We start from the raw sequence: 23,559 nt of genomic DNA, 5'->3' as shown, positions 1-23,559 counted from the left end.
AACAGTCGGGAACAAAAATTTATGGAAACAACACGCAAACAGTTGCAGACGGCAGTGCGGGCAGCCAAAAAGCGGTTTCCGTACGCACAGATCTGGTTGCCATTGCTCAACTACTCCACTTCTTTATCTGAAAGTGATCAACAGAACCTGATCAAACTGAATGCTTATGTTTACAAGAACATGCCATATTTGGGTCCACTTCTAGACCCCAGGGGCAAGACCGGGTTGGTTCATTTGGGACCCGGGAGGGGAGGGGAGCCGGGGGGAAGGACCGTGCCTTCCCTCGTCCTCGCTGGAGAGGACGAGGCACCATTCCTTTGCCTAACCCTTGTACATAAAAACCTATATAAAAAAACATAAAAAAGAATTAAAAAAATCAATAAAAAGATAAAAAGAATTAAAAAAATAAAATTAAAAAATTAAAAAAAATTAAAAAAGACTAATATAAATACTACAAACTGTTAACACCCTTCCAACTTTCAACATGGCATTTGCCAGTGAGGATGGAGGGTGGACCGTGGTGCGTTACGGGAGGAGGGGTCGCTCCCGTCCAACGCAGGATTTTAGACCCCAGGGGCAAGACCGGGTTGGTTCATTTGGGACCCAGGAGGGGAGGGGAGCCGGGGGGAAGGACCGTGCCTTCCCTCGTCCTCGCTGGAGAGGACGAGGCACCATTCCTTTGCCTAACCCTAACCCTAACCCTAACCCTAACCCTTGCCTAACCCTAACCCTAACCTAACCCTAACCCTAACCCTAAACCCTAAACCCTAACCCTAACCCTAACCCTAACCCAACAGGAAGAACCAAATTTGACGAATGAGGAAGTTTGGGCTATTAAACAGCTCATGGAAGCCAAACACATCATTATAAAACCGGCGGATAAAGGTAGTTCAGTAGTTATATTAGATAGGGAACAATACATTCTGGAGGTTTCCAGACAATTGGAGGATCAAACATATTACAAAAGATTAGAAACACCTCTTTATTTACAAACAATTCCGATAATTCATGGTTTAGTTGATAAATTAAAAAGTAAAAAATTCATTAATCACAAACAAGCAAAATATTTGAAAGGTTTAAAGGAGCCTAGGGAGAGACGATTTTATATATTACCAAAAATCCATAAACCGCCTGAGACATGGACAGTTCCATTTGAAGTACCTCCTGGAAGGCCAATTGTATCGGATTGTGAGAGTGAAACCTATGCCACAGCCGAATATATTGATTTTTTCTTGAACCCTTTATCGATCCGTCATCCAGCATATGTGAAGGATACTTATCATTTTGTTGAGCTCATTAAAAATTTGAACATTCCAGTTAACTCATGGTTTTTTACTTTAGATGTTGATAGTTTATATACGAATATTCCCATCAAAGCAGGGTTAGAAGCAGTTAAAAACATTTTTTTAAAATACCCCTGTTCAAATCGACCGGATGAGGAGTTGTTACAGTTGCTGGAAATAAATTTGAGCAGGAATGATTTTGTGTTTGATGATAAATTTTATTTGCAAATTAAAGGAACCGCAATGGGGAAGCGGTTCGCACCCTCATATGCAAACATTTTTATGGCCAAATGGGAGGAGGGGGCATTAGCAAAGTGTCCAATAAAACCACTCCATTATTGTAGATATTTGGACGATATATGGGGAGTTTGGGGTGGCTCTCAGGAGGAATTTAAACAATTTATAGAAATCTTGAATCAACATGACCCCTCAATTCGACTGAAGCATGACATCAATCAGAGATCGATTGATTTTTTGGACACAACAGTGTATAAAGGCCCAGATTTTTATGGGAAAGGGAGACTGGATGTAAAAGTATTTTTTAAGAAAACAGATAAACATGCTCTTTTATTTAGATCCAGTTTTCATCCCAAACATTTATTCAGAGGACTTGTAAAGTCTCAATTATTACGTTTTTTTAAAATTTGTACCAAAGAGGAGAACTTTTGGGAAGCAGTTCAAATTTTATTTCAGGCCCTGAGAAAAAGGGGGTATTCAAGATCTTTTTTGAGAGGTTGCTTGGCAACATTTTGGGAACAAAAACTGGTACAACCGAGAACAATCGTTCCGTTAATTACTCAGTATTCTTCAGTGGGTAAAATGCTTAATTCTAAAATTAAAAAGAATTTTGATTTGATGCAGAGGAATTCAGGAATTTTAAATAATTATAGGATTGTTTCAGCCTATAGGAAAAATAGGAATTTGAAGGACCTTTTAGTTAGAGCTAAACTTAAACCTTTGACAGAATCCCATTAATGGGACAAGAGAGCCAGATGGTTTTAATTTTTAATTTGAAAAATAATTCATTATATTTAACTAAACGCATGTCTAAACCTAACCATTAAACCCATGACTAAACCTAACCACTAAACCCATGCCTAAACCTAACCACTGAACCTATGCCTAAACCTAACCACTAAACTCATGCCTAAACCTAACCATTAAACTCATGCCTAAACCTAACCACTAAACCCATACCTAAACCTAACCATTAAAACCATGCCTAAACCTAACCACTAAACCCATGCCTAAACCTAACCACTAAACCCATGCCTAAACCTAACCACTAAACCCATGCCTAAACCTAACCATTAAACCCATGCCTAAACCTAACCACTAAATCCATGCCTAAACCTAATCACTAAACCTATGCCTAAACCTAACCACTAAACTCATGCCTAAATCTAACCACTAAACCCATGCCTAAACCTAACCACTAAACCCATGCCTAAACCTAACCATTAAACCCATGCCTAAATCTAACCACTAAACCCATGCCTAAACCTAATCCCGTCCCTAATTTGCTAAACCAAACCCTAACCAATTTCTCACTCTAACCCTAACCATTAAACTCATGCCTAAACCTAACCCAATTTCTAATTTCTTAACCCTAACCCTAACCAAATTCCTTTAATGAATTAATAAATTAATAAATAATTATATAAGTTCAGATGCAAATAAATTATACTTTACAAAGTTAAAAATAAATACGTATAAAAATAATGCATGTCGCAGGTTAGTGAATTCATGTTAAGGGTTAAAACAGTTAATAAATAAATAAATAAATAAATAAATAAACAAATAAATCCATGATAATTTGCTTTATTAAATGAAATACATTAAAAAGTTCATACTGTATATGGTGAGTTCATGTTAAGGGTTAAAATTATTTGGTCAAGAAGGGGTTAAAAATATTTGCGAGGAACAATTTGGGTTTCATAGGGGAATAAATTACTTGAAGAATTGGAGTATTACATAGTTTCTACAGGGTTAAATAATGGGAATAAAAGACAATTAAAAAACTGGTATTAAAGAAAACTGTTTTTTAACTAAACAAAAGGGAACACTATAAATAGAGGTAATATTCACTTTCAGTTCATTCTGACTCTGACCATCGAAGGCATTGCATGCTCTGGTGTTTGGAGGCTTTTGCATTTTTTTGTGCCCAGCCTGAAGAAGACACAGGAGTGTCGAAACGTCGCGAGGGCACATTTGGACATTTTTGATTTCATTTATTTCATTTATTTGATTCGTGAATTTGATTTGGTGTTTTAATACAAGAAATAAATAGCTCTTTTTGAGTCTTTTTTAGTTGATTTTTTTTTTTTTACATTTCATTTTTGTACATAAAAACCTATATAAAAAAACATAAAAAAGAATTAAAAAAATCAATAAAAAGATAAAAAAGAATTAAAAAAAAAAAATTTAAAAAATTTAAAAAATTTAAAAAAGACTAATATAAATACTACAAACTGTTAACACCCTTCCAACTTTCAACATGGCATTTGCCAGTGAGGATGGAGGGTGGACCGTGGTGCGTTACGGGAGGAGGGGTCGCTCCCGTCCAACGCAGGATTTTAGACCCCAGGGGCAAGACCGGGTTGGTTCATTTGGGACCCGGGAGGGGAGGGGAGCCGGGGGGAAGGACCGTGCCTTCCCTCGTCCTCGCTGGAGAGGACGAGGCACCATTCCTTTGCCTAACCCTAACCCTAAACCCTAAACCCTAAACCCTAACCCTAACCCTAACCTAACCCTAACCTAACCCTAACCTAACCCTAAACCCTAAACCCTAACCCTAACCCTAAACCCTAACCCTAACCCTAACCTAACCCTAACCCTAACCCTAACCCCTAAACCTAAACCCTAACCCTAACCCTACCCTAACCTAACCCCCCTAACCCTAACCCTTACCCAACCCTAACCCTAACCCTAAACCCTAACCCTAACCCTAACCCATCAAATAGGACAACTTAACTTCATTTGGCATTGACAGGGTTTTTTCACTCACTCCCATTCACTTGAGGGGGAATTTAAAATCCACATTACTCAGGCTCGGAACATCCTCCAGACTCGGGACTAGGCTCGTTGCAAAGCCCGTGCCCACATTTGGGGGGGGGGGGGTAGCCAGAGTCTCAGCACTCTGCCCCCTACAGCTCAAAAGTGCACCGCCAATCAAGCTCAAAATAGGAGCTTATTCGCCAATAACTCCCTCCCCTTTGCTCCAATCAACTTGAAACTTTCACCAATCACTCCGCCGACCATCACAACCCTATGCACCAACTTTCAACCTCCTACACCTTACGGTTCCAAAGTGCACCACTTTGGGTGGGGTGGTACTCTTACCTTTTCCCTAAACCCTAACCCTAACCCTAACCCCAACCCTAACCCATCAAATAGGACAACTTAACTTCATTTGGCATTGACAGGGTTTAAAATTCATGGTAAAACAAGAGGACTTAATTCATTTGACATTGATGGGGTTAAAAAATGTATGTTTTAAAAGTTTAAAAAGTCAAGAAACACAATAAGACAAAACGTTTTTTAATTTCATTTTATTCTTTATTGGACATTCTAAACGTTAAAAAATTATAAAGGGTTAATAAATTAAGTAAAGGGTTAATGATTTTAAGTTAATTAATCATCTCAAAACATAATTCATAAGTATATATGGGTTATTTTATGTTATACGTAAAAAAAAGGAAAAGGGTAAAAGGGACGGTATTTCTAAGCTAAAATAAAAAAATCAATTTGGTTAATTCAAACAGAGGTTATATAAGGGGAAGAGAGGAGCAGAGAGCTCACTTTTCTTTTGAACAGCAAAGGGAAAAAAGCTCTACATTGTCACTGCAACTGAGCTAGTCAATTTTTTTTCGTGTGCCGAACCTGAAGAAGACCCAATACGGGTCGAAACGTCATTTTTTTTGGCTCACCTTCCTTAGTTATTTATAAATAAATAATAAATACCTGAATAAATATCTGAATAAATAAATAAATTAATTTTAAAAAAGATATTGTTTTTGATCCCTCCTGTTTTAGGAGAGCATTTTTGGTTTTTAATTTTTTTCTTCCTCCTAGTTTAGGAGTGATTTTGATTTGAACATAATTTCATAAATAATTTCATTGGAAAATATTTTATTTAAAAACAGGTATTAAAAAGACAATTTTAGTTCATTGAAGAAAAAAATAAACAACAAAGAATTTCATTTTGTGATAAAAAATAATTTCATTTGGTGATCAAAAAAGAAACAATAACAAATAAGATGGGAGACAGTTGGACGGTTGTCCAGTATGGCAGGAGGGGCAGACAGCGCAACCGTCAACCCCAGTGGGGTCAGGGATATGGGGGGAACAGAGGTGGGATGTACCGTGCATTCTTTTCCTCCTTCGGGAGAAGGGACAGGGTCCCTACTTTTATCCCTTACCCTAACCCCTAACCCTAAATGTAACCCTAACCAAACCCTAAACCCTAACCCAAAACCCTAAACCCTAACCCTAAAACCTAACCCTAACCTTAACCCTAACCCTCTTGCCTAACCCTAACCAATTTGGGATCTTGCCTAACCCTAACCAATTTGAAATCTAGCCTAACCCTGGCCCCATTCCTAAACCTAACCCTCTATTGTTTACTCTAATTTATCCCAGCCCTACTTCTTTCATCTAAATTTATGCCCACTGTATCCTAACCCTAACCCTAACTACCCACGGTGTTAACCTAAATTAAAACAACCCAAAGAAACTACAGCCAAATGATAAACAAAGTCAAAGTAAAGGGTGTATAAAAAGCCAAATAAGGACCTAAACGGAAACATAAGTGTGGAGGGAAAGGAAGGTGTAGGAGCAGTAGACCCAGAAGGCAGAGAAGAAAAAGTAAGGGCAAGGGAAAGAAAGGAGAAAAGAAGGAGTATAAGGAAAGAAAGGAAGTAAGAGGGATTGGGACAAGAAGGAGTAGTAAATAATTGGTTAAAGTTTAAAAAAAAAGATTTAAATGAAGTCCAAAAAGGATATAAATAAGATAAATAAATCTATATTAAATCACATAAGGGGAATTGAACTAAAGAAGAAATAACTTAACTAAAGAATTAGACTAATACAAACTCAAAAAAGAAGTAACCTCTTACAGCAAATTGTTGCTAATTAAACACTGCTTCACTGTTATTTTGTTTACATTTTTTGATGTCATGATTTTACAGTATTTTACTGTTTATTTCATGGACATTTTTTACAGTGCAACATAGGCACATCTTCTCTCAGAAAATAGAACTTACTGAGTAATCTTAATCCATGCAAATATCACAAATAATCAAGTTTAAATCAAAAGATTATTATAAATGTAAAATATTTGAGTACAGTCAGAGGATACTCCATGCTGCCCTCTACTGCTGCAGTGCTAAACTTACCCTGTGCTGTAACCGAGGAAACAGCAATCTGAAACAGGAAATGTTTGAGTGCTGTTGTTCAGACTCATTAGGACAAAACATCTTTGTTTTTTCAAAAACTAATTTTCTGTTGATGGATTTTGACCTCAAAGCATTCATTCACCACCCGCAGCTCTGATTTGATTTCTAGTTAAGTGCAGAGGTGAGATCATCAGCCGGTCACAGTTCAGAGAATCAGCGCCATGTCTGTAGACAGTGGTTGAGGAAGAAGAGGAGATTAATGTAGCAGCAGATTAATGATGATAACATGATAAAGCGGCAGATCCAATGTTCTCCAATAAAAAGACCTACCTAAATGCAAAAACATCAGGGGAGTGCCACCTAATGAACATCCCACAGAAGTAAACATGCACTTCACTTCTATCATGCACTTTACAAGGCAACTGCTCCTAACCCTGGGAGTTATAGGCTTGCTTGTACTTCTTTACCCAATGTGTCTCGCTGTGTTGTTGTTGTGTAACCAACTGTACCACTCTCTGCTCCCTTAATTACCTTCCACAGGGATAAATCAAGTTTTCTGAATCTGAATCTCTTATCAAAGAATATGTGACACAAAGAAGAAAGCAAGTGAAAATCCACAACATTGGGCTATACTCAAAACACTGTACATATTTTACAAGTGAGGGATTTTATTGATCTAGAACTAATTCATTTTCCTCCTTTTCCTCAACTGGCTGATGGTCATTTTATAGTCTTTAAGAACATAGTGGAAACCATAGTTTAAGTGTTGCAGACCTAGACCACAACCAGCTTGTAGTTCCTTGTGCTCAAATGTTTGATGGGCTCTAAAATTTACTTGGATTTTTCCTTTTCTTTTTTTTAGTACGTCAAAGGTCAAAATAATTATTAAAAATGATGTGTGAGATAAAAAGTCAGCTGGAAACTTAAAGGCACCCCTGAGGCAAAAAAAAAACAACCCAGCAATACATGAAGACTTTTTGGGGCCCCCAAGGAATCTGGGGCTCTCAGACCTTGTTTTGAGAATGTAGACCTATATAAAGTCTTGTTGTCAACTCCTGAACTAATTGTCTAAGAGCATCAAACCCTGTTGGAACCCCTTTGAATTTAAAAATACAGAATTTAACGACAGTTTTTATTCATTTGGTGCAGTGTGGATAAAACTGACTGAATAGAATGTGACAACCTCATGGATGCCTTGATGTCTTTGACAAGCATGTTTTTCAAGTGGCTAATACCCACGTGTCCACTGTCACCTGGCTGGGGGATCAAGGTGAAACTGCCTGTAACACTTGTTCTCATCAGGTCTTACTCCCCAGTTGGAGGAAAAGTGATAAGCATAGAGGACGAGGAAGGTGAAGGGTTCATTTCAGCTTCACTCTTAAATAAGAAACTGTTGTGTTGTTGTCCTCGCTCTCATTATTTTACTTGGCGCTCTTGTAGACTCTACATATTTTGGTCATGCGCACCATTGTTATCGTAATCATGACAACAGAAGTACTCCACCTAACCCAAAAAGTTTCCCTTTGTGACAATAAATTCCACTAAACTTTGTTAAAAATTAGGGTTGACATATTTACCTTCACAGAGAAAAAGGCCATAAGACTTCCACTTATTGTCTCATTCAAAGCAAAACAGCAAACCAGAGGGGCATTTGAAGAACTTGAGGTTCACAGCAGACAGTCTCCCACCCACACACACACACACACACACACACATTTAAGTAGATAGTCATGGTGGTGATGAGGAGACTATGAGAGCCTTTTTCCCTGTCATGTGACCTTCCCCTCCATGGCATATAAATGGCCTGTGGTGGTGTCAGAGAGCGGGAGACTACAGTGTCACAGCGAAAGACAGGTGAGTCTCTCACTTTCCCTTCTGATTTCACATGACATTATTCAACTTTAACTGTATAAAATGAATGGAAACTTTTATGGTAATATTAATAGAGTAATTGATTAAAAAATATGAATAATTTCTTTACACCATTTTTTGAAAGTGGACAATTGTCACTCAACTTTTGAGAACACAGAATATTTTGTGCAATGACTATCACAAAACCTATTACGAAACAAAGCACAAACCCTCTATTTTCGAGGATATAAAACTTTCCTTGAAAGTTCCAGTACTTTTTTCAACACTGAATGAGGATTGGTTTGCAAATTTGGAAACATCGCACTGCAGCAGATGAGAAGAGCAAGATGAAACAACATGTCTTTGTAATGATAAGATCTTGGGTCTAAAGCTCATGATATTTCTTCTATCCAGTCCCAAGGTGCCCACAAGCGCCTTTTACTGCATGACAGTAACAACTTGGATTGCCAGGAATACTTGTAGATAGCAGGGAGAGAGTAAACAGTGATAAAAACAGTCATTCTCATGTTAGTAACAGTAATAATATCAACAATCTTATGAACACAGTTGATAAAAATGTTGATATTCATAAAACTGAAAATAGTATGAGTAATATAAAGTATTGATTGATAAATAAATTATTACATGAATAACTCTACAATTGTACAATTTCATTTGGGAGATGCTTTTGTCCACAGCATCGTGCAATACAACAAGAATATAGACTGGAGGGAAAAACATGTTTTACTAAGTGGGACAAATGTTTTAACAATTTTAACAATTTTCACTGAAAAGTATTTTGGAATATATTTCATAAATTCTTTATTTTCAAGGATACATTTGGATAATTTCTTGTTCCATATCCAGTTAGTCTACATATTTTGTATTGATTGCATTATTGTTATTCTAATTTTTATTATTATTTGTCGTAGTAGTAGTAGTAGCAAAAGTAAAAGTAGAATTGTGAAAGCATTAAGTGAAGAATTCTATCAAATGCTTGCTATAAATATAACATACCAGCCAAACAGATGGGGTTTTTTTAATCAAAAAGTCTCAGAACCTCATCAATAAATTATGATTCACTAGGTGTTACAGAGGTAGAACAGCTGTGTCATTTTCTAGCAAAAGAACGAATACGTTTTTTTCTGCGATGATTATGATTTTTGCACTGTTATAAATGGCTGCACTACTGGTTTTACAAACAGGAACTTGTGAAAATTATTATTGAATGAAAAGCATGATCTGTTAGGGTTGGTTTCATTAAAGTTATTTAAAGTATATTAAAATATTGATTGACAAAACTAAATGGTTTCAGAGTCCCTCATTACTCTGCTGATCATTTTCCTGATTTCAGACTCAGAGGATTGTGGGTATTCAACTTCATCATCTTCTTACCCTGGTGTTGATGGTGGCAGGATGTTTGGTTCTCTTCTCCTCAGCCTCTTGTCCATCTCTCTGCTCAGCTTCTCATCTGCTGTACTTCATGAGAACCTCCGGCTGGACAACAACCCAGCAGCTGCCCACCACACTGCTCCTTCATTCCTATCTGACATTGGTCAGTGACATCAGTAACACTTGTCCAATCATAGAGCTCGAACCAGCATCTCAGTATGTGGCTGTTTGCAAAAGGAGGGATGGCCTGGTTTTGATGACATGATTAAACATGGCAGTGTGCAAACACAATGGCTTAGCTCTCTCTCATGCAGACTAAGGAACTAAGGAACTCTCTCCATCAGTCCTCATCAGATGCCACATCCCACCCACACCATTCACTCATAATGTTTGTTAGTGTCATCATCTGTTTTCCATCATCCAGAGAGAAGCCACACTCTTGATCCTGTGCATGACCCTGCCTTCCTACCTGTTGGCTCTGCAGAGGATCACTTCCTGATGGATGCCGGGTCCTACGATGAGGTTGGTATGCAAACAGGGTGATGTCATGTTGCCCAGGTACCATGCCACTACTGTGGCAGCCAGGGTTAATCATAATCATTCAAGACAAAATGTAGGTTTCCATCAGAACCACCATGGTGCATTTCAGGAATGTTCAGGACATTCTTTGCGCTCTGCTTTACTCTGTACAGAGGGAGCATCAAGCTGAACAAAGCAGATTGAGCACATGACTCGCATACTGAATCTAGACAATTTTCAGAAAGAAACCACACGGACACATCTCATTGCATAAACAATCATAAAAAGACACACTGTAACCTCAATCTACACACACATCATACAAACACATAAACCAAGATATAACAAAATATAAAGAAAAACAGCAAGTTGACAAAACTGGGTGGGTAAAACACAGTGCTACTGAAATACTGCCCGTGGAGCAGGCAGCTGCACTGAGGATAGACGATCAGCATTATAGTCAGGATATAATTATGCAGTGCCAGATTGAAATAAGTGGTTAGAAACTGCTGACTAAATGCTTTCTTCCTGTCTCTCAGGACTCATCTGCAGCCTTGCAGCTGCAAGGGCGAGCCATGCGTTCACCTCGCCGTTGCATCCCTCATCAGCAGTCATGTCTAGGTTTCCCACTACCCTGCTGTGACCCCTGTGACACCTGCTACTGCCGCTTCTTCAATGCCATCTGTTATTGCCGTCGTGTGGGTCATGCTTGCCCACCCAGACGCACCTGACAGAGTGCCACTGTCTGCAGATGTGACAACTGCAGAAAGCCTTACCATGGATCCAGATGTTCTGACATGTTGGAATAAAATAATATATTTTCAAATGCCAAATGTTGTCTGTCTGTAATTTTAAAAGGACACAACATGTGAAGGTATCACTGTGGTCCATGATTTGATTCCGTTCAGCAACATTTAAATTCTCACCATAAACCTCACGTCACTACAAGTCAGTGCTTTTTTTAACTTTTTCATGGTCTAAAATCAGAGTTGACTCTGAGCAAGCTGTGGAACCTTGCTTGGACTAGAATTGTTCTAAATGAAGATATTTTTGGCTGATGTTCAGATAACTTTAACAAGTGTTTACACACAAGTATTGAAAAATGGCAATTCATAATGTGATTAAACTCAGTTTAAAAGGTCAATGTAAGCAAACTACAATGACAGATACATTTCAGATTCTCATCTTTATTGAACATCATTGATAAAGTGGTAACTTCTTAATTGGCAGCGATAGTCTGGTCCATCCAAGCACGAAGCTCAGTGACACGAGCGTACACGCCTGGCATTGTGGGTGTGCAGGTTCCACTGCCCCAGGACACAATACCAACCAGAGTCCAGGCTCCACTCTTCTGACAGACCAAGGGTCCACCAGAGTCACCCTTGAAAATAATAAAATGCACAATAAATTAACAGCAAACTAACAAATAATTATTATAATTTTGTAATAAATGTACCAGTTAAGACTGTATATTTATTCTACAATTCTATGATTTCTTTTAAAGGAGTTGGGGTTGGGCAATGCATGGTAGAGGATATTTAGTTATTTAGTTTACAGTATGAAGTAAAATATGGATGCAAACGAGTTGTGTACTCGATATTATTACACTACCATTGTTCATATATATGTATTAATATATTCATTTTTACACTGATTGATTAATATATCGATCAATTGTATCTAGATTGATTTTTTTGATATGTTAACTTTTTGTGTCATGGGTTGACTTCAATTAGTGTCGTTATGACCCACCATGCAGGAGGAGGCTCCAGAGGCACCAGCACAGATCATCAAGTTGCTGATCTTGTTGCCCCAGAAACGACGACACTGCTCATTGGTCAGCAGGGGTAGGGCTGCCTGCTGCAGCAGCGCAGGGGTGTCAGGAGCTGCAACACCACAGTCATGATCAGACATGTTAAATAAGATAAGGTAAGATAAGATAAACCTTTAATCGTCCCACAGTGGGGAAATTTACATCGTTACAGCAGCATACTGAACACTGCCCCAAGTGGTTAAATTGTCAAACATTAATATATTCTGCACCCCACAGTTGGCTCCTAAGAAGCCATGGACCCATTTGTTAATGATGTTGTTTCTTAAGAAACCTTCTGTATTGACATATTACACTGTCATGCTGATTGATCACCCCCTCTGCCACCCTGAGGACCACCATGGATGACCACCTGCTTCTCCCCATCACATATGAGGTCATCACCTGCATTTTTTTCTGAGTGAGAGGCTTCACTAAGAAGATGTGGTGTGGAAGGACCATGTTATTCCTGCCTGAAGCAACAAGAGGAGGCACTAGTGCAGTGACTAGGAGACGCCCTCATCTGGCTTCTCAACCCCAGACATGAACAATTGTGTAACAATACCGTACTGATGCTGACGAAGACAGAGATAACTCCAGCAATTAAACAAGCAGCCTAATTTTGCTCAGGAACACAATTATTACACATTATTATTTTAGGATTGTTAAAATATAGTATTTCTTTAAGACCTAAATGTTGTAGTGAATGTTCTCACCATTGTGGCGGGTCAGGCCCCAGCCAGTAGTCACACATTTCATGCCTCCAGGGAAGTTGTCTCCAGTTTCAGCCACACACACGGGGGAAACACGCATGTTCATCTGGGCAGGACTAGCCAGCTTGATCAGCAAGATGTCATTATTGATGGTAAAGCCGTTGTAACGGGGGTGTTTGAACACCTAACAGGACATTAATGGAAATTAACAAGTGAACATGCACGTAATCATTGAGAGAAAGGAAATGGTGCTGCTCATCAGCTCACCTTGCCGATCTTCATAACTTGGATGTCTTCAGAGGTTGAGGAACGGTCATGTTCTCCAAGAATAACACGGTGGGACGTCCTGAGGGTAAAGAAAATTTTGTGTGATCTGAATCACACCTAAGACAACACCAGTGTGGTGACTGACAGGACTCTTTGAAGGGTTTATCACCTGACATTGCAGTGAGCCGCCGTCACCACCCAGTTCTCGTTGATGAGAGAGCCACCACAAAAGTGGAAACCAGTATAATCCTGATAAATGCCAGTAAGACAACATATTTAATGTGTGTCCAAAGTATTTGTGTGTGTGTGTGTGTGTGTGTGTGTGTGTGTGTGTGTGTGTGTGTGTGTGTGTGTGTGTGTGTGTGTGTGTACCTGCAGGGACACCTGCCAGGGCCAGGAGTGAGGCACTGCCTCCTCGCCATTCACAATACGAGAGTAACCGGTGATGACGGGGGGGATGGAGGGAATACCGCAACCTGATGACAACATCATCACAATCATCATCATCATTCACAAACTATTGTGTAGGTTCATTGTTGATCTTCAGCAGCAGAATCTATTATCAAACATCATTGTCTGACAGCTCACAGCCAATCAATTTTTCTCACCGTAAGCTGCGCTTGCAAAGGCGAGGCAGGAGAGGATCCACAGGAAAGCCATGGCTCAATCATGACTGCTCAGTCTGCATGAGGGGCTTTTATACAGCTGTGAAGCAATGTGATAGGACAGGACAAGAGGGGATGTGGCAAGGCAGGACATGTTATCAGAGGACATTGGGAATTTGGACAGGTGGAGCTGATTTTCCACCTGACTGAGCAGAAACACATCTGGTGATCAGAATCCAGAAACGTGTTCAAACTGTTCCAACTGCATGTTGTCTATTGTCCATAGGGTTAACCCTTTTCTGTTGATTCTTCTTTTCTGTCACTTCTTCAGGGGGCTCAATCTAGTCATGGCTTCAACTTAGCATCATTTGTACAGCGATGTGATGACAACTACCTGGACCTGAATGTGACAAAAAGTAAGGAGTTAATAACTGATATGATTGGTTTTCATAGAGATTTTTTTTATTACTTTTAGAGACATATAAATACTGTGGAACCATGTTTGACTCTAACCTCAACTTTGATTAAAAAAAAAAACATGTATTCAGTCATTACATGTAGACAGCAGTTGATCCATTTGTTGCAGACATTCACTTCTTTTATTGTCTCAAAGACAATCGCATGTAGTCAGGCAAGGCAAGGCAAGGCAATTTTATTTGTAGAGCCCGTTTTCACAAACAGTTTGTCTCAAAGGGCTTCACATGGCATCATAACAACATCCTCTGCCCTTAGACCCTCACATCGACTGAGGAAAAACTCCATAGAAAACCTTTAACAGGGAAAAATGGGAGAAACCTCAGGGTGAGGAGGGGAGGAGGATCCCTCACCCAGGACGGACAGACGTGCAGGAGATGTTGGTACAGACAAGAAAACAGTTTATAACACAGAATGGAGGAAACATGGAAATGTTAATAACAGTAGAAGAAGGAAGCTTCTGGTAGGGGAGGCAGGGAGAGCAAGCCAGCTTGATGGGGGACTGGATGGCAGACTGGTTCATGGAAGGGGAGGCAGGGAGAGCAAGCCAGCTTGATGGGGGACTGGATGGTAGACTGGTTCATGGAAGGGGAGTGCAGGCCAGTGTAACAGTAGGGAATAAGAGGGGGGGGGGGCGATGCAGGCGGCGGTTGGGGCTCTGGTGGATCTGTGGAAACACAGAGAGACTGCGAGACACCAAGGCCAAACTACAAAGTGCAACAAGTAGTGGTAGTGACAGTTCCAAAAATGTGCAGGGAGGAGAGGAGGGGAGGGGAGAGGAGGAGAGGGGGGAAGGGCTCCATGTAACCTGATGTGTCCCCCAGCAGTCTCAGCCTGTAGCAGCATAGCTATCAATGGTTCAGAGCTACCTGAACCAGTCCTGACTGAAGGCTCTGTCATAGAGGAAGGTCTTAAGCCTGGACTTAAACGTAGTTAAAGTGTCTGCCTCTCTGACCCATGGAGAGATGCTGGTTCCACAGTAGAGGAACCGGTACCTGAAGGCTCTACCTCCCAGTCTGTTTTTATTGATAATGGGAATCACTAACAGACCTGCATTCTGGGAGCGGAGTGCTCTGGTCGGATAGTAGGGACTAATGAACTCTTTCAAATAGGATGGAGCTTCATCATTGAGAGCCTTATAAGTCAGCAGAAGTCTTGGTCATTTGTTCATTAAAAGTCTTTTCACATTTTTTTTAATGTGCTGGCTTGATACCAGCCACCATTGTCACTGCTGCAAGATCATCAGCTGTCACATCTGAGCTCTCCCTTGAAAACACAGATGGTCTAGAAAGCTGGACAGAGCAGTAGAATGCTGAGTCAGCAAGTCTTTTTCATGACCTCTATAAGGTACTATGTCAGCCCCCCAAGGAGAACCACAGACACATGAATTATTTTATCCCATATTATAATATATTATATATACATATAATATGTGTATTTTATACATCATCTGTATACTTTTTTCCATATTTGCTTCTGTGAACTGTCACTGCCTTTTTGCACCTGTTTGATTTCGGAATCATCAGGGAAAATTTCCCCATGGGGGGAATAAAAGTATATCTTATCTTATCTTATCTTATCGTGATTAATTTTATTTTTAAAGTGCTGTGTAATGCAACCACATAACAGTGACACATATACCACATCTAAGAGGCAGGCACCTGCAAGGGGTTAAGAGTCTTTGACCCTTAGGGACCCATTCACATAACGTGCGTGACACACATTCTTAGCATTCGGATATCACACACATATCTCATGAAACCTGCATAGCTGCACCTTTACAGTGGTACTTATCACTTATTTTTGTGTTCAACTATTTGTTACAGAATAATTTTTAAATTTAACTGAATTTAATCATAAATACAATTTTGCAAATCTGTGCATTGATGTGCACTCCTTTTACACTCATCTAAATAACTTGTGAATCCTTCATCTGACAGATATGGCACACATCACATGAAAGGTTAGAAACTGAGCTTTACAATGATATGAGGCATATACTTGTGGATCGAATGTAACTTTTCATAACTAGACTGATAAAAGACTGCAAAATAATAAGTTACCATGTTTGTTTACACCATTATTTCACTTATAATTTTCAAGCACATTATAGAGAAGAACAACATATCTCACTGATTCTTAGGTTATCATGTTTTCTCCATGACAAATTAAGTCCATAATCCAGTTTTGATCACTGCAAATTCCTACAGGGTGTCTAGTAGAAGCATGACAGTGCTTCCTTTTCTGAATGATAGGAAAATTTTCCTTCTCAAATCCTTCTCCAAACTTTCTCCAAGTAAACAGAAGAACATAGGCACATGCGTTTTGCTCACAGAGTCGACTGTAAATGCGCACGTGCAGATCGGTTCAGGTTCAGGTCAGGTTACTCAGCAAGGCAAGGCAGTTTTCTTTGTAGCCTGTTTTCCCAACCAGTTTGTCTCCAGACTTCATAGCATCATAACAACATCCTCTGCCCTCAGAGCCTCACATCAACTAAGGAGAAACTCCATAGAAAACCCTTTTAACAGGGAAAAATGGGAGAAACCTCAGGGTGAGGAGGGGAGGAGGATCCCTCACCAGGAGGGACAGACGTGCAGGAGATGTTGGTACAGAGAAGAAAAGAGTTTATAACACAGAATGTGAGAAACACGGAAATGTTAATAACAGTTGAAGAAGGAAGCTTCTGGAAGGGGAGGCAGGGAGAGCAAGACAGCTTGATGGGGGACTGGATGGTAGACTGGTTCATGGGAGGGGAGGCAGGGAGAGCAAGCCAGCTTGATGGGGGACTGGATGGTAGACTGGTTCATGGGAGGGGAGGCAGGGAGAGCAAGCCAGCTTGATGGGGGACTGGATGGTAGACTGGTTCATGGGAGGGGAGGCAGGGAGAGCAAGCCAGCTTGATGGGGGACTGGATGGTAGACTGGTTCATGGGAGGGGAGGCAGGGAGAGCAAGCCAGCTTGATGGGGGACTGGATGGTAGACTGGTTCATGGAAGGGGAGCGCAGGCCGGTGTAACAGTAGGGAATAAAAGTGGGGAGGGGGCGATGCAGGCGGCGGTTGGGGCAGAGAGATGGAGCTCTGGTGGATCTGTGGAAACACAGAGAGACTGAGAGACACCAAGGAGGAGAGGAGGGGAGGAGAGGAGAGGAGGGGAGGGCTCCATGTAACCTGATGTGTCCCCCAGCAGTCTCAGGCTGTAGCAGCATAGCTATCAATGGTTCAGAGCTACCTGAACCAGTCCTGACTGAAGGCTCTGTCATAAAGGAAGGTCGTAAGCCTGGACTTAAACGTAGTTAAAGTGTCTGCCTCTCTGTCTCATGGAGAGATGCTGGTTCCACAGTAGAGGAACCGGTACCTGAAGGCTCTACCTCCCAGTCTGGTTTTAGAGATACTGGGAGTCACTAACAGACCTGCATTCTGGGAGCGGAGTGCTCTGGTGGGACAGTAGGGACTAATGAGCTCTTTCAGACAGGATGGAGCTTCATCACTGAGAGCCTGATGAGTCAGCAGAAGGATTTTGAAGTGGATTCTAGATCCTACAGGAAGGAGAGAAGCTAAAGTGGAGAGATGTGTTCTCTCTTCTAACTCCTGTCAGAACCCTGGCTGCAGCGTTCTGGACCAGCTGGAGACTCTTTAGAGAGTTGTTGGGACATCCTGACAGGAGAGAGATGCAGTGGTCCAGCCTAGAAGTGATAAATGCATGCACCAGTTTCTCAGCATCACTCTGGGAAAGGATATTCCTAATCTTAGCGATACTGCAGGTGGAAGAAGGCGGTCCTGGTCACATGATTTATGTGGGAGCTGAAGGAAAGGTCCTGGTCAAAAATGACCCCAAGGTTCCTTGCAGTTGTCCTCTGGGTCAGGGTGATGCCATCTAGAGTAGTGATCTGGTTGGAGAGGTGTCCCTGAGGGGTTTAGGTCCAAACATGATGACCTCAGTTTGATCTGAATTTTGCAGTAAGAAGTTAGAGGACATCCAGGATTTAATGTCTTTCAGGCAGTCTTGCAGATTAGTAAGCTGGCTTGTGTCGTCTGGCTCCATCGACCAGTAGAGTTGTGTGTCGTCCTCATAACAGTGGAAGTTGATCGAGTGCTTCTGGATTATGTCACCTAATGGGAGCATGTAAAGAGGGAAGAGAATCGGTCCTAAAACTGAACCCTGTGGTCCACCATATGTGACTCTGCTGTACTCTGAATGGTCATTATTAACATGAACAAACTGAAACCTGTCAGATAAGTAGGACTTAAACCATTTTAGGGCAGGTCCTTAATCCCAGTTTCATGGTCTAGTCTCTGTAGCAGGATGCTGTGGTCGATGGTGTCAAATGCAGCACTGAGGTCCAAAAGGACAGAGACAAGACCTCTGTCTGAAGCTGTAAGAAGATCATTAGAGACTCTGACCAGTGCTGGTTCAGTGCTATGGTGTCCCTGAATCCAGACTGGAAGGCTTCAAAGAGCTCGTTGCTGTGCAGATGTTCATGTAGCTGCTCCAGGACAACCTTCTCAAGGATCTTGGAGATGTAGGGAGGTTGGATATCGGCCTACAATTGGCTAACACATCTGGGTCAAGAGAAGGTTTTTAAGTAAAGGGTTGATGACAGCCACCTTAAAGGCCTGTGGCTCATAACCTGTGACTAAGGAAAGATTAATTTGGTTTAATATAGAAGTGTTGACTAGAGGGAAGGCATCCTTAAGGAGGCTTGTTGGGATGGGATCCAGCAGACAAGTGGCTGACTTGGAGGAAGTGACTGCTACACGTCAGTGTCGGAGCCTGGAAAGATGCACTTGGCAGAGAAGAGTTCTCAGGGTTATAACGAGGGTTAAATCCCATTTGACATATGTATATAGCTGTGTGTTCTTGTAAATAGATGTGTTATTGTGTTTTTAATATTTATGCATGTTTATTCAAAATAATCATATTTTTCATCATAAGCATAATATGTGTTTATTTCAGTAAAATGGCTTCGATTCTTGCCATGCACACACCACATGTTTTTGCAAATTGTGAACTCATGCACTATCCCGTCATCATGGTGCGGAAATTGTCAAATTCCAGGGAACTTTCCCCAACTCAATACGCAAAGATATGTGTGCTGGAAATATTCTGTGTTCTATGTTCTGTACATGTTCACTTTATCTATGCTGTGTCATGATGTGCGTAGTTACAAGGAGACAAATAATCACTGATGTTCCAAAGATTTTATTGTCATCCACACAAAATGCCAGTTCAGTCAGTGTTGTGGCATCAACAGGGTACCAGCAGCACCTCAAAATCGGACACTTTAGTTAGCAGTAAGGATCTGGTCGACCCAGCCGCGGAGTTCAGTGACACGGGCATAGACAGCAGGAGTGGATGTGGAACAGCGGCTGCTTCCCCAGGAAACTATTCCCACCAGAGTCCAGGCATTGGCCTTCTCACAGACAAGAGGACCACCAGAGTCACCCTGAAACACAACATCAGGAAACAATGAATATTGAAGGGTTAATGTGCCGTTTATGAATGCAAAAAAAACAGTGATTATTCACTCTAGTCAAATGCATCATACATTTTTAAATCAAAATCAGAAAGAAGGATTAAGATTAAGATGTAGGTTAAAATCTGTTGACGGGTGACAGGTTGGTGTGTGATGCCTCACCATGCATGAAGTGGCTCCATCTCCTCCCGCACATATCATCACATCAGAGATGTTGCTGCCCCAGTGTCTCTTGCACTCCTGGTTAGACAGCAGGGGCAAGGCTGCCTGCTGCAGCATGTTGGGAGTACTGGGAGCTGTGGGAGACATATAACTTTGTCACACTATCCATCAAACTCTCAAAATGCTTGCCTCGGAGCTTTGCTGTCTGTGTGGTGGCTGCTCTTTGTATGATGTGGTTTTGGCAGAGCAACTCCTTACCGTTGTAGCGGGTCAGACCCCAGCCAGAGGTGACACAGGTCATGCCAGCAGCGAAGACATCAGTAGGTTCAGCCAGGCATACCGGGGACACATTGGTCCCCAGGCGGGCTGGTGTCGCCAGCTTGATGAGGGTGATGTCATTGTTGATGGTGCGGGGGTTCCAACCGGGGTGAGTAAACACCTGGGGAGAGGGCCAGGGGAAGTTATTAGTGAGGACATGTGGTGTGTCCTGAAATCTGATTGGCAAATGCATTTCTCACCTTGGCAGGCTTCAACACCTGGACATCCTCGTTAGAGCCATAGCCCTTATTGTGTTCGCCAGCAATCACACGGTGGTAGGTCCTGACAGGAAACAGGAAATGTGATGTCATTCCATCTAAAGATTGCATAGCAGCTTGCTTGTCTGCCATGATGTCATGACAGGCAGCAGCTCAATCAACATGACAACAATGGAGGGACCCTGGAGCTCAGTGCCTCCTGGTAGTTGTAGGTTTTTGGAGGAGAAAGCCAGTACCACAAACCCTTTCCTGATTTCTCAGAACATGTGTCATGAAACGATACTGTAAAAGGTGTAGCTTCTCACCATCTTCCTCAAATGATCTCACTACCATCAAGAGATATTAAGAATTCAAAAAGAAAAAAAAACATCTCAGTATCAGTCATCTGACTCTCTGATATACACTTATAAATTATATATGTAGATATAGATCTATATAGATGTAGATATAGATGTAGATATTGAAAACTGTCCTTGATATTCTAAAGTAACATGAAAAGAACATTACTATCAGGAAACCTGTACATGAAATTATTCAATTATGAATGTATTTTTTAAACATTTATCATTTTTTCTTTATCTTGTAAATTTCACATTTTTGTGTTTAAAGTCAAGTCAGTGTCAGTTTACAAGTCAGAAGGGTTCAGATTCTAGGCTTTGTTACAGCACCTGAAAGTAAAGTTGGAATATGAAACTATGTATCTGGGAGGTGTTTTTACGATTAATATACTCAGGGAACCAGTTGGAATACTACTTCAGCTGTTGAATATAATTTCCAGACTGACTCTGAAATCATCATCACGGCGATTTTCATTGCAGGAAGGAGTTCCTTGAATGAGTTATCGGAATCATCCATCTTGGATGTACTGACCTGACGTTGCAGTGAGCCGCCGTCACCACCCAGTTTTCATTGATGAGAGATCCTCCACAGAAATGGAAGCCGTTTGATTGCTAAGAGACAAACATGAGGTCACTGAGCAGAAGGACAAGAGTGTAGGAGAAGAAGAAGGTCATTATTGGAGGTCAGCTAACTCACCTGCAGTGACACCTGCCAGGGCCAGGAATGAGGCACCGCCTCCTCACCATTGACAATGCGGGCATAGCCGCTCACCTGGGGGGGGATGGCGGGTGTACCACAACCTGGGAGGACAACCAATAACACCATCCATTTAAAGGAATATTCCACATTTCCTTTGGGTTCTAAACATTTCTCTCAAACAATCCAGATCATAAGAAGGAGCCTCATGGAAAAGAATTCACATGTGGATTCCAGCAGAGTTGATTAGGCAGTCGGAATCCAACAGAGCACCAAATCCAAATCTCTCATTTTAAGAGGTGATTTTCTTTCATCTTGATTCAAGATATAGAGAGAACCTGTTTTCCTAGAACTTGAAGGAGCTACAGTGAAGAGACCACAGCAGTCATGATGATTTTAAATTAAACAGTATTACGTTCTGACGGCGTCTCACCATAGGCGGCACTGATGAGGGCGAGGCAGGACACGATCCAGAGGAAGGCCATAGTGACGATGATGATGCTGAGGGCCAGTGTTGCCTTTTTATCCCTGAACCCTGCCAGGCCTCAGCCAATCACAGCAATCACTGGTTTGTTCAGCCCCACTGTCAGCTGGCTATCACGCCTGAAGCAGCGGCAGCGTTCTCACGGCTCATACGCCCCAACCCCTAAGCTCTCTGATTGGCTGAAACTTCCACATGTCAGAAGCTCAGCAGCAAGTTTCAGACCACCTACTTTTTATTGAAATAATGTTCATTAAATATCTATCAGACACTGTGTTCCTGAAAAACTAATCAATCCTGTTTCTATGAAACTAATCCATCAATTATGATTCTATAAAACTAATTTATCATTCACATTTCTATGAAACTAATCCATTGTTTCCATAAAAAACACCTTTAAGTCATGATTCTATAATAATAGTCCATTCATCACGTTTCTATCTAACTAATCTATGAATAATGATTCTAAAAAAAGCTAAGATATCAATCATGTCTCCATGAAACTAATCTATTTATGAAGTTTCCATTAAACTAGTATTTCAATCCTAATTTTACAAATCATTCACCAATCATTTTGTGTATCATTCAATCATGTTTGATACAACTAATAAAACTATTAAGTATGTTTCTGTGAAACCACACTGTAAAACTATTGATCATGTGATCATGTTGGTCCTGTCAGCAGCAGCTTGAGAGTGTGTTTGTGTTCACACACTGATAGACAGCAGTCAACTGCCTGAGAGCTGGAAAAACTGAGGATCTCAGACAGATGGATGACAGATAGATAGATGGATTGATAGATAGATAGATAGATAGATAGATAGATAGATAGATAGATAGAGAGATAGATAGATGATAGATGATAGACAGATAGAGAGATAGATAGATAGATAGATAGATAGATAGATAGATAGATAGATGATAGATAGATAAATAGATAGAGAGATAGATAGATGATAGATAGATAGATAGATAGAGAGATAGATAGATGATAGATAGATGATAGATGATAGACAGATAGAGAGATAGATAGATGATAGATAGATAGATGATAGATAGATAGATGATAGATAGATAGATAGATAGATAGATAGATAGATAGATAGATGATAGATAGATGATAGATAGATAGATAGAGAGATAGATAGATGATAGATAGATAATAGACAGATAGAGAGATAGATAGATAGATGATAGATAGATAGATGATAGATAGATAGATAGATAGATAGATAGATAGATAGATAGATAAATAGATAGAGAGATAGATAGATGATAGATAGATGATAGATGATAGACAGATAGAGAGATAGATAGATGATAGATAGATAGATGATAGATAGATAGATGATAGATAGATAGATGATAGATAGATGATAGATAGATAGATAGATAGATGATAGATAGATGATAGATGATAGACAGATAGAGAGATAGATAGATAGATGATAGATAGATGATAGATAGATGGATGATAGATAGATAGATGATAGATAGATAAATAGATAGATAGATAGATGATAGATAGATGATAGATAGATAGATAGAGAGATAGATAGAT

At 40.5% G+C, this 23,559-nt stretch overlaps 4 protein-coding genes across 4 annotated transcripts; 2 read left to right on the top strand and 2 right to left on the bottom strand.

Moving 5' to 3' along the window:
* Nucleotides 1-845: 845 nt before the first annotated feature.
* On the top strand, nucleotides 846-8,010 carry LOC147269870 (uncharacterized). Its single transcript, XM_086196421.1, has 3 exons — nucleotides 846-885; nucleotides 1,159-2,016; nucleotides 7,982-8,010. The coding sequence occupies exons 1-3, from the start codon at nucleotides 846-848 to the stop codon at nucleotides 8,008-8,010; spliced, it is 927 nt and encodes a 308-aa protein (XP_086052547.1).
* A 1,936-nt stretch (nucleotides 8,011-9,946) lies between these two features.
* agrp (agouti related neuropeptide) lies at nucleotides 9,947-11,172 on the top strand. The gene is made up of 3 exons (XM_086196185.1): nucleotides 9,947-10,085; nucleotides 10,347-10,444; nucleotides 10,981-11,172. The coding sequence occupies exons 1-3, from the start codon at nucleotides 9,947-9,949 to the stop codon at nucleotides 11,170-11,172; spliced, it is 429 nt and encodes a 142-aa protein (XP_086052311.1).
* Nucleotides 11,173-11,660: 488 nt separating this feature from the next.
* LOC147269868 (chymotrypsin A-like) lies at nucleotides 11,661-13,902 on the bottom strand. The gene is made up of 7 exons (XM_086196171.1): nucleotides 13,840-13,902; nucleotides 13,604-13,707; nucleotides 13,401-13,480; nucleotides 13,232-13,310; nucleotides 12,968-13,148; nucleotides 12,194-12,327; nucleotides 11,661-11,822 (listed from the first exon to the last, which is right to left on the bottom strand). Exons 1-7 carry the CDS (start codon nucleotides 13,889-13,891, stop codon nucleotides 11,661-11,663), a joined length of 792 nt encoding a protein of 263 aa, XP_086052297.1. The 5' UTR covers nucleotides 13,892-13,902.
* A 5,602-nt stretch (nucleotides 13,903-19,504) lies between these two features.
* On the bottom strand, nucleotides 19,505-22,787 carry LOC147269867 (chymotrypsin B-like). Its single transcript, XM_086196159.1, has 7 exons — nucleotides 21,951-22,787; nucleotides 21,518-21,621; nucleotides 21,353-21,432; nucleotides 20,465-20,546; nucleotides 20,205-20,385; nucleotides 19,947-20,080; nucleotides 19,505-19,754 (listed from the first exon to the last, which is right to left on the bottom strand). The coding sequence occupies exons 1-7, from the start codon at nucleotides 22,000-22,002 to the stop codon at nucleotides 19,593-19,595; spliced, it is 795 nt and encodes a 264-aa protein (XP_086052285.1). The 5' UTR covers nucleotides 22,003-22,787; the 3' UTR covers nucleotides 19,505-19,592.
* Nucleotides 22,788-23,559: the final 772 nt, after the last annotated feature.

Source organism: Aulostomus chinensis, chromosome 2 (genome assembly GCF_037954235.1).
Source record: "Aulostomus chinensis isolate RoL2024-O1b breed Wild chromosome 2, RoL_Achi_v1.0, whole genome shotgun sequence".
NCBI classification, from domain to species: Eukaryota; Metazoa; Chordata; class Actinopteri; order Syngnathiformes; family Aulostomidae; genus Aulostomus; species Aulostomus chinensis.
Note: the sequence above shows the minus strand (reverse complement) of the source record. Positions and strands in the feature narration are given on the sequence as shown.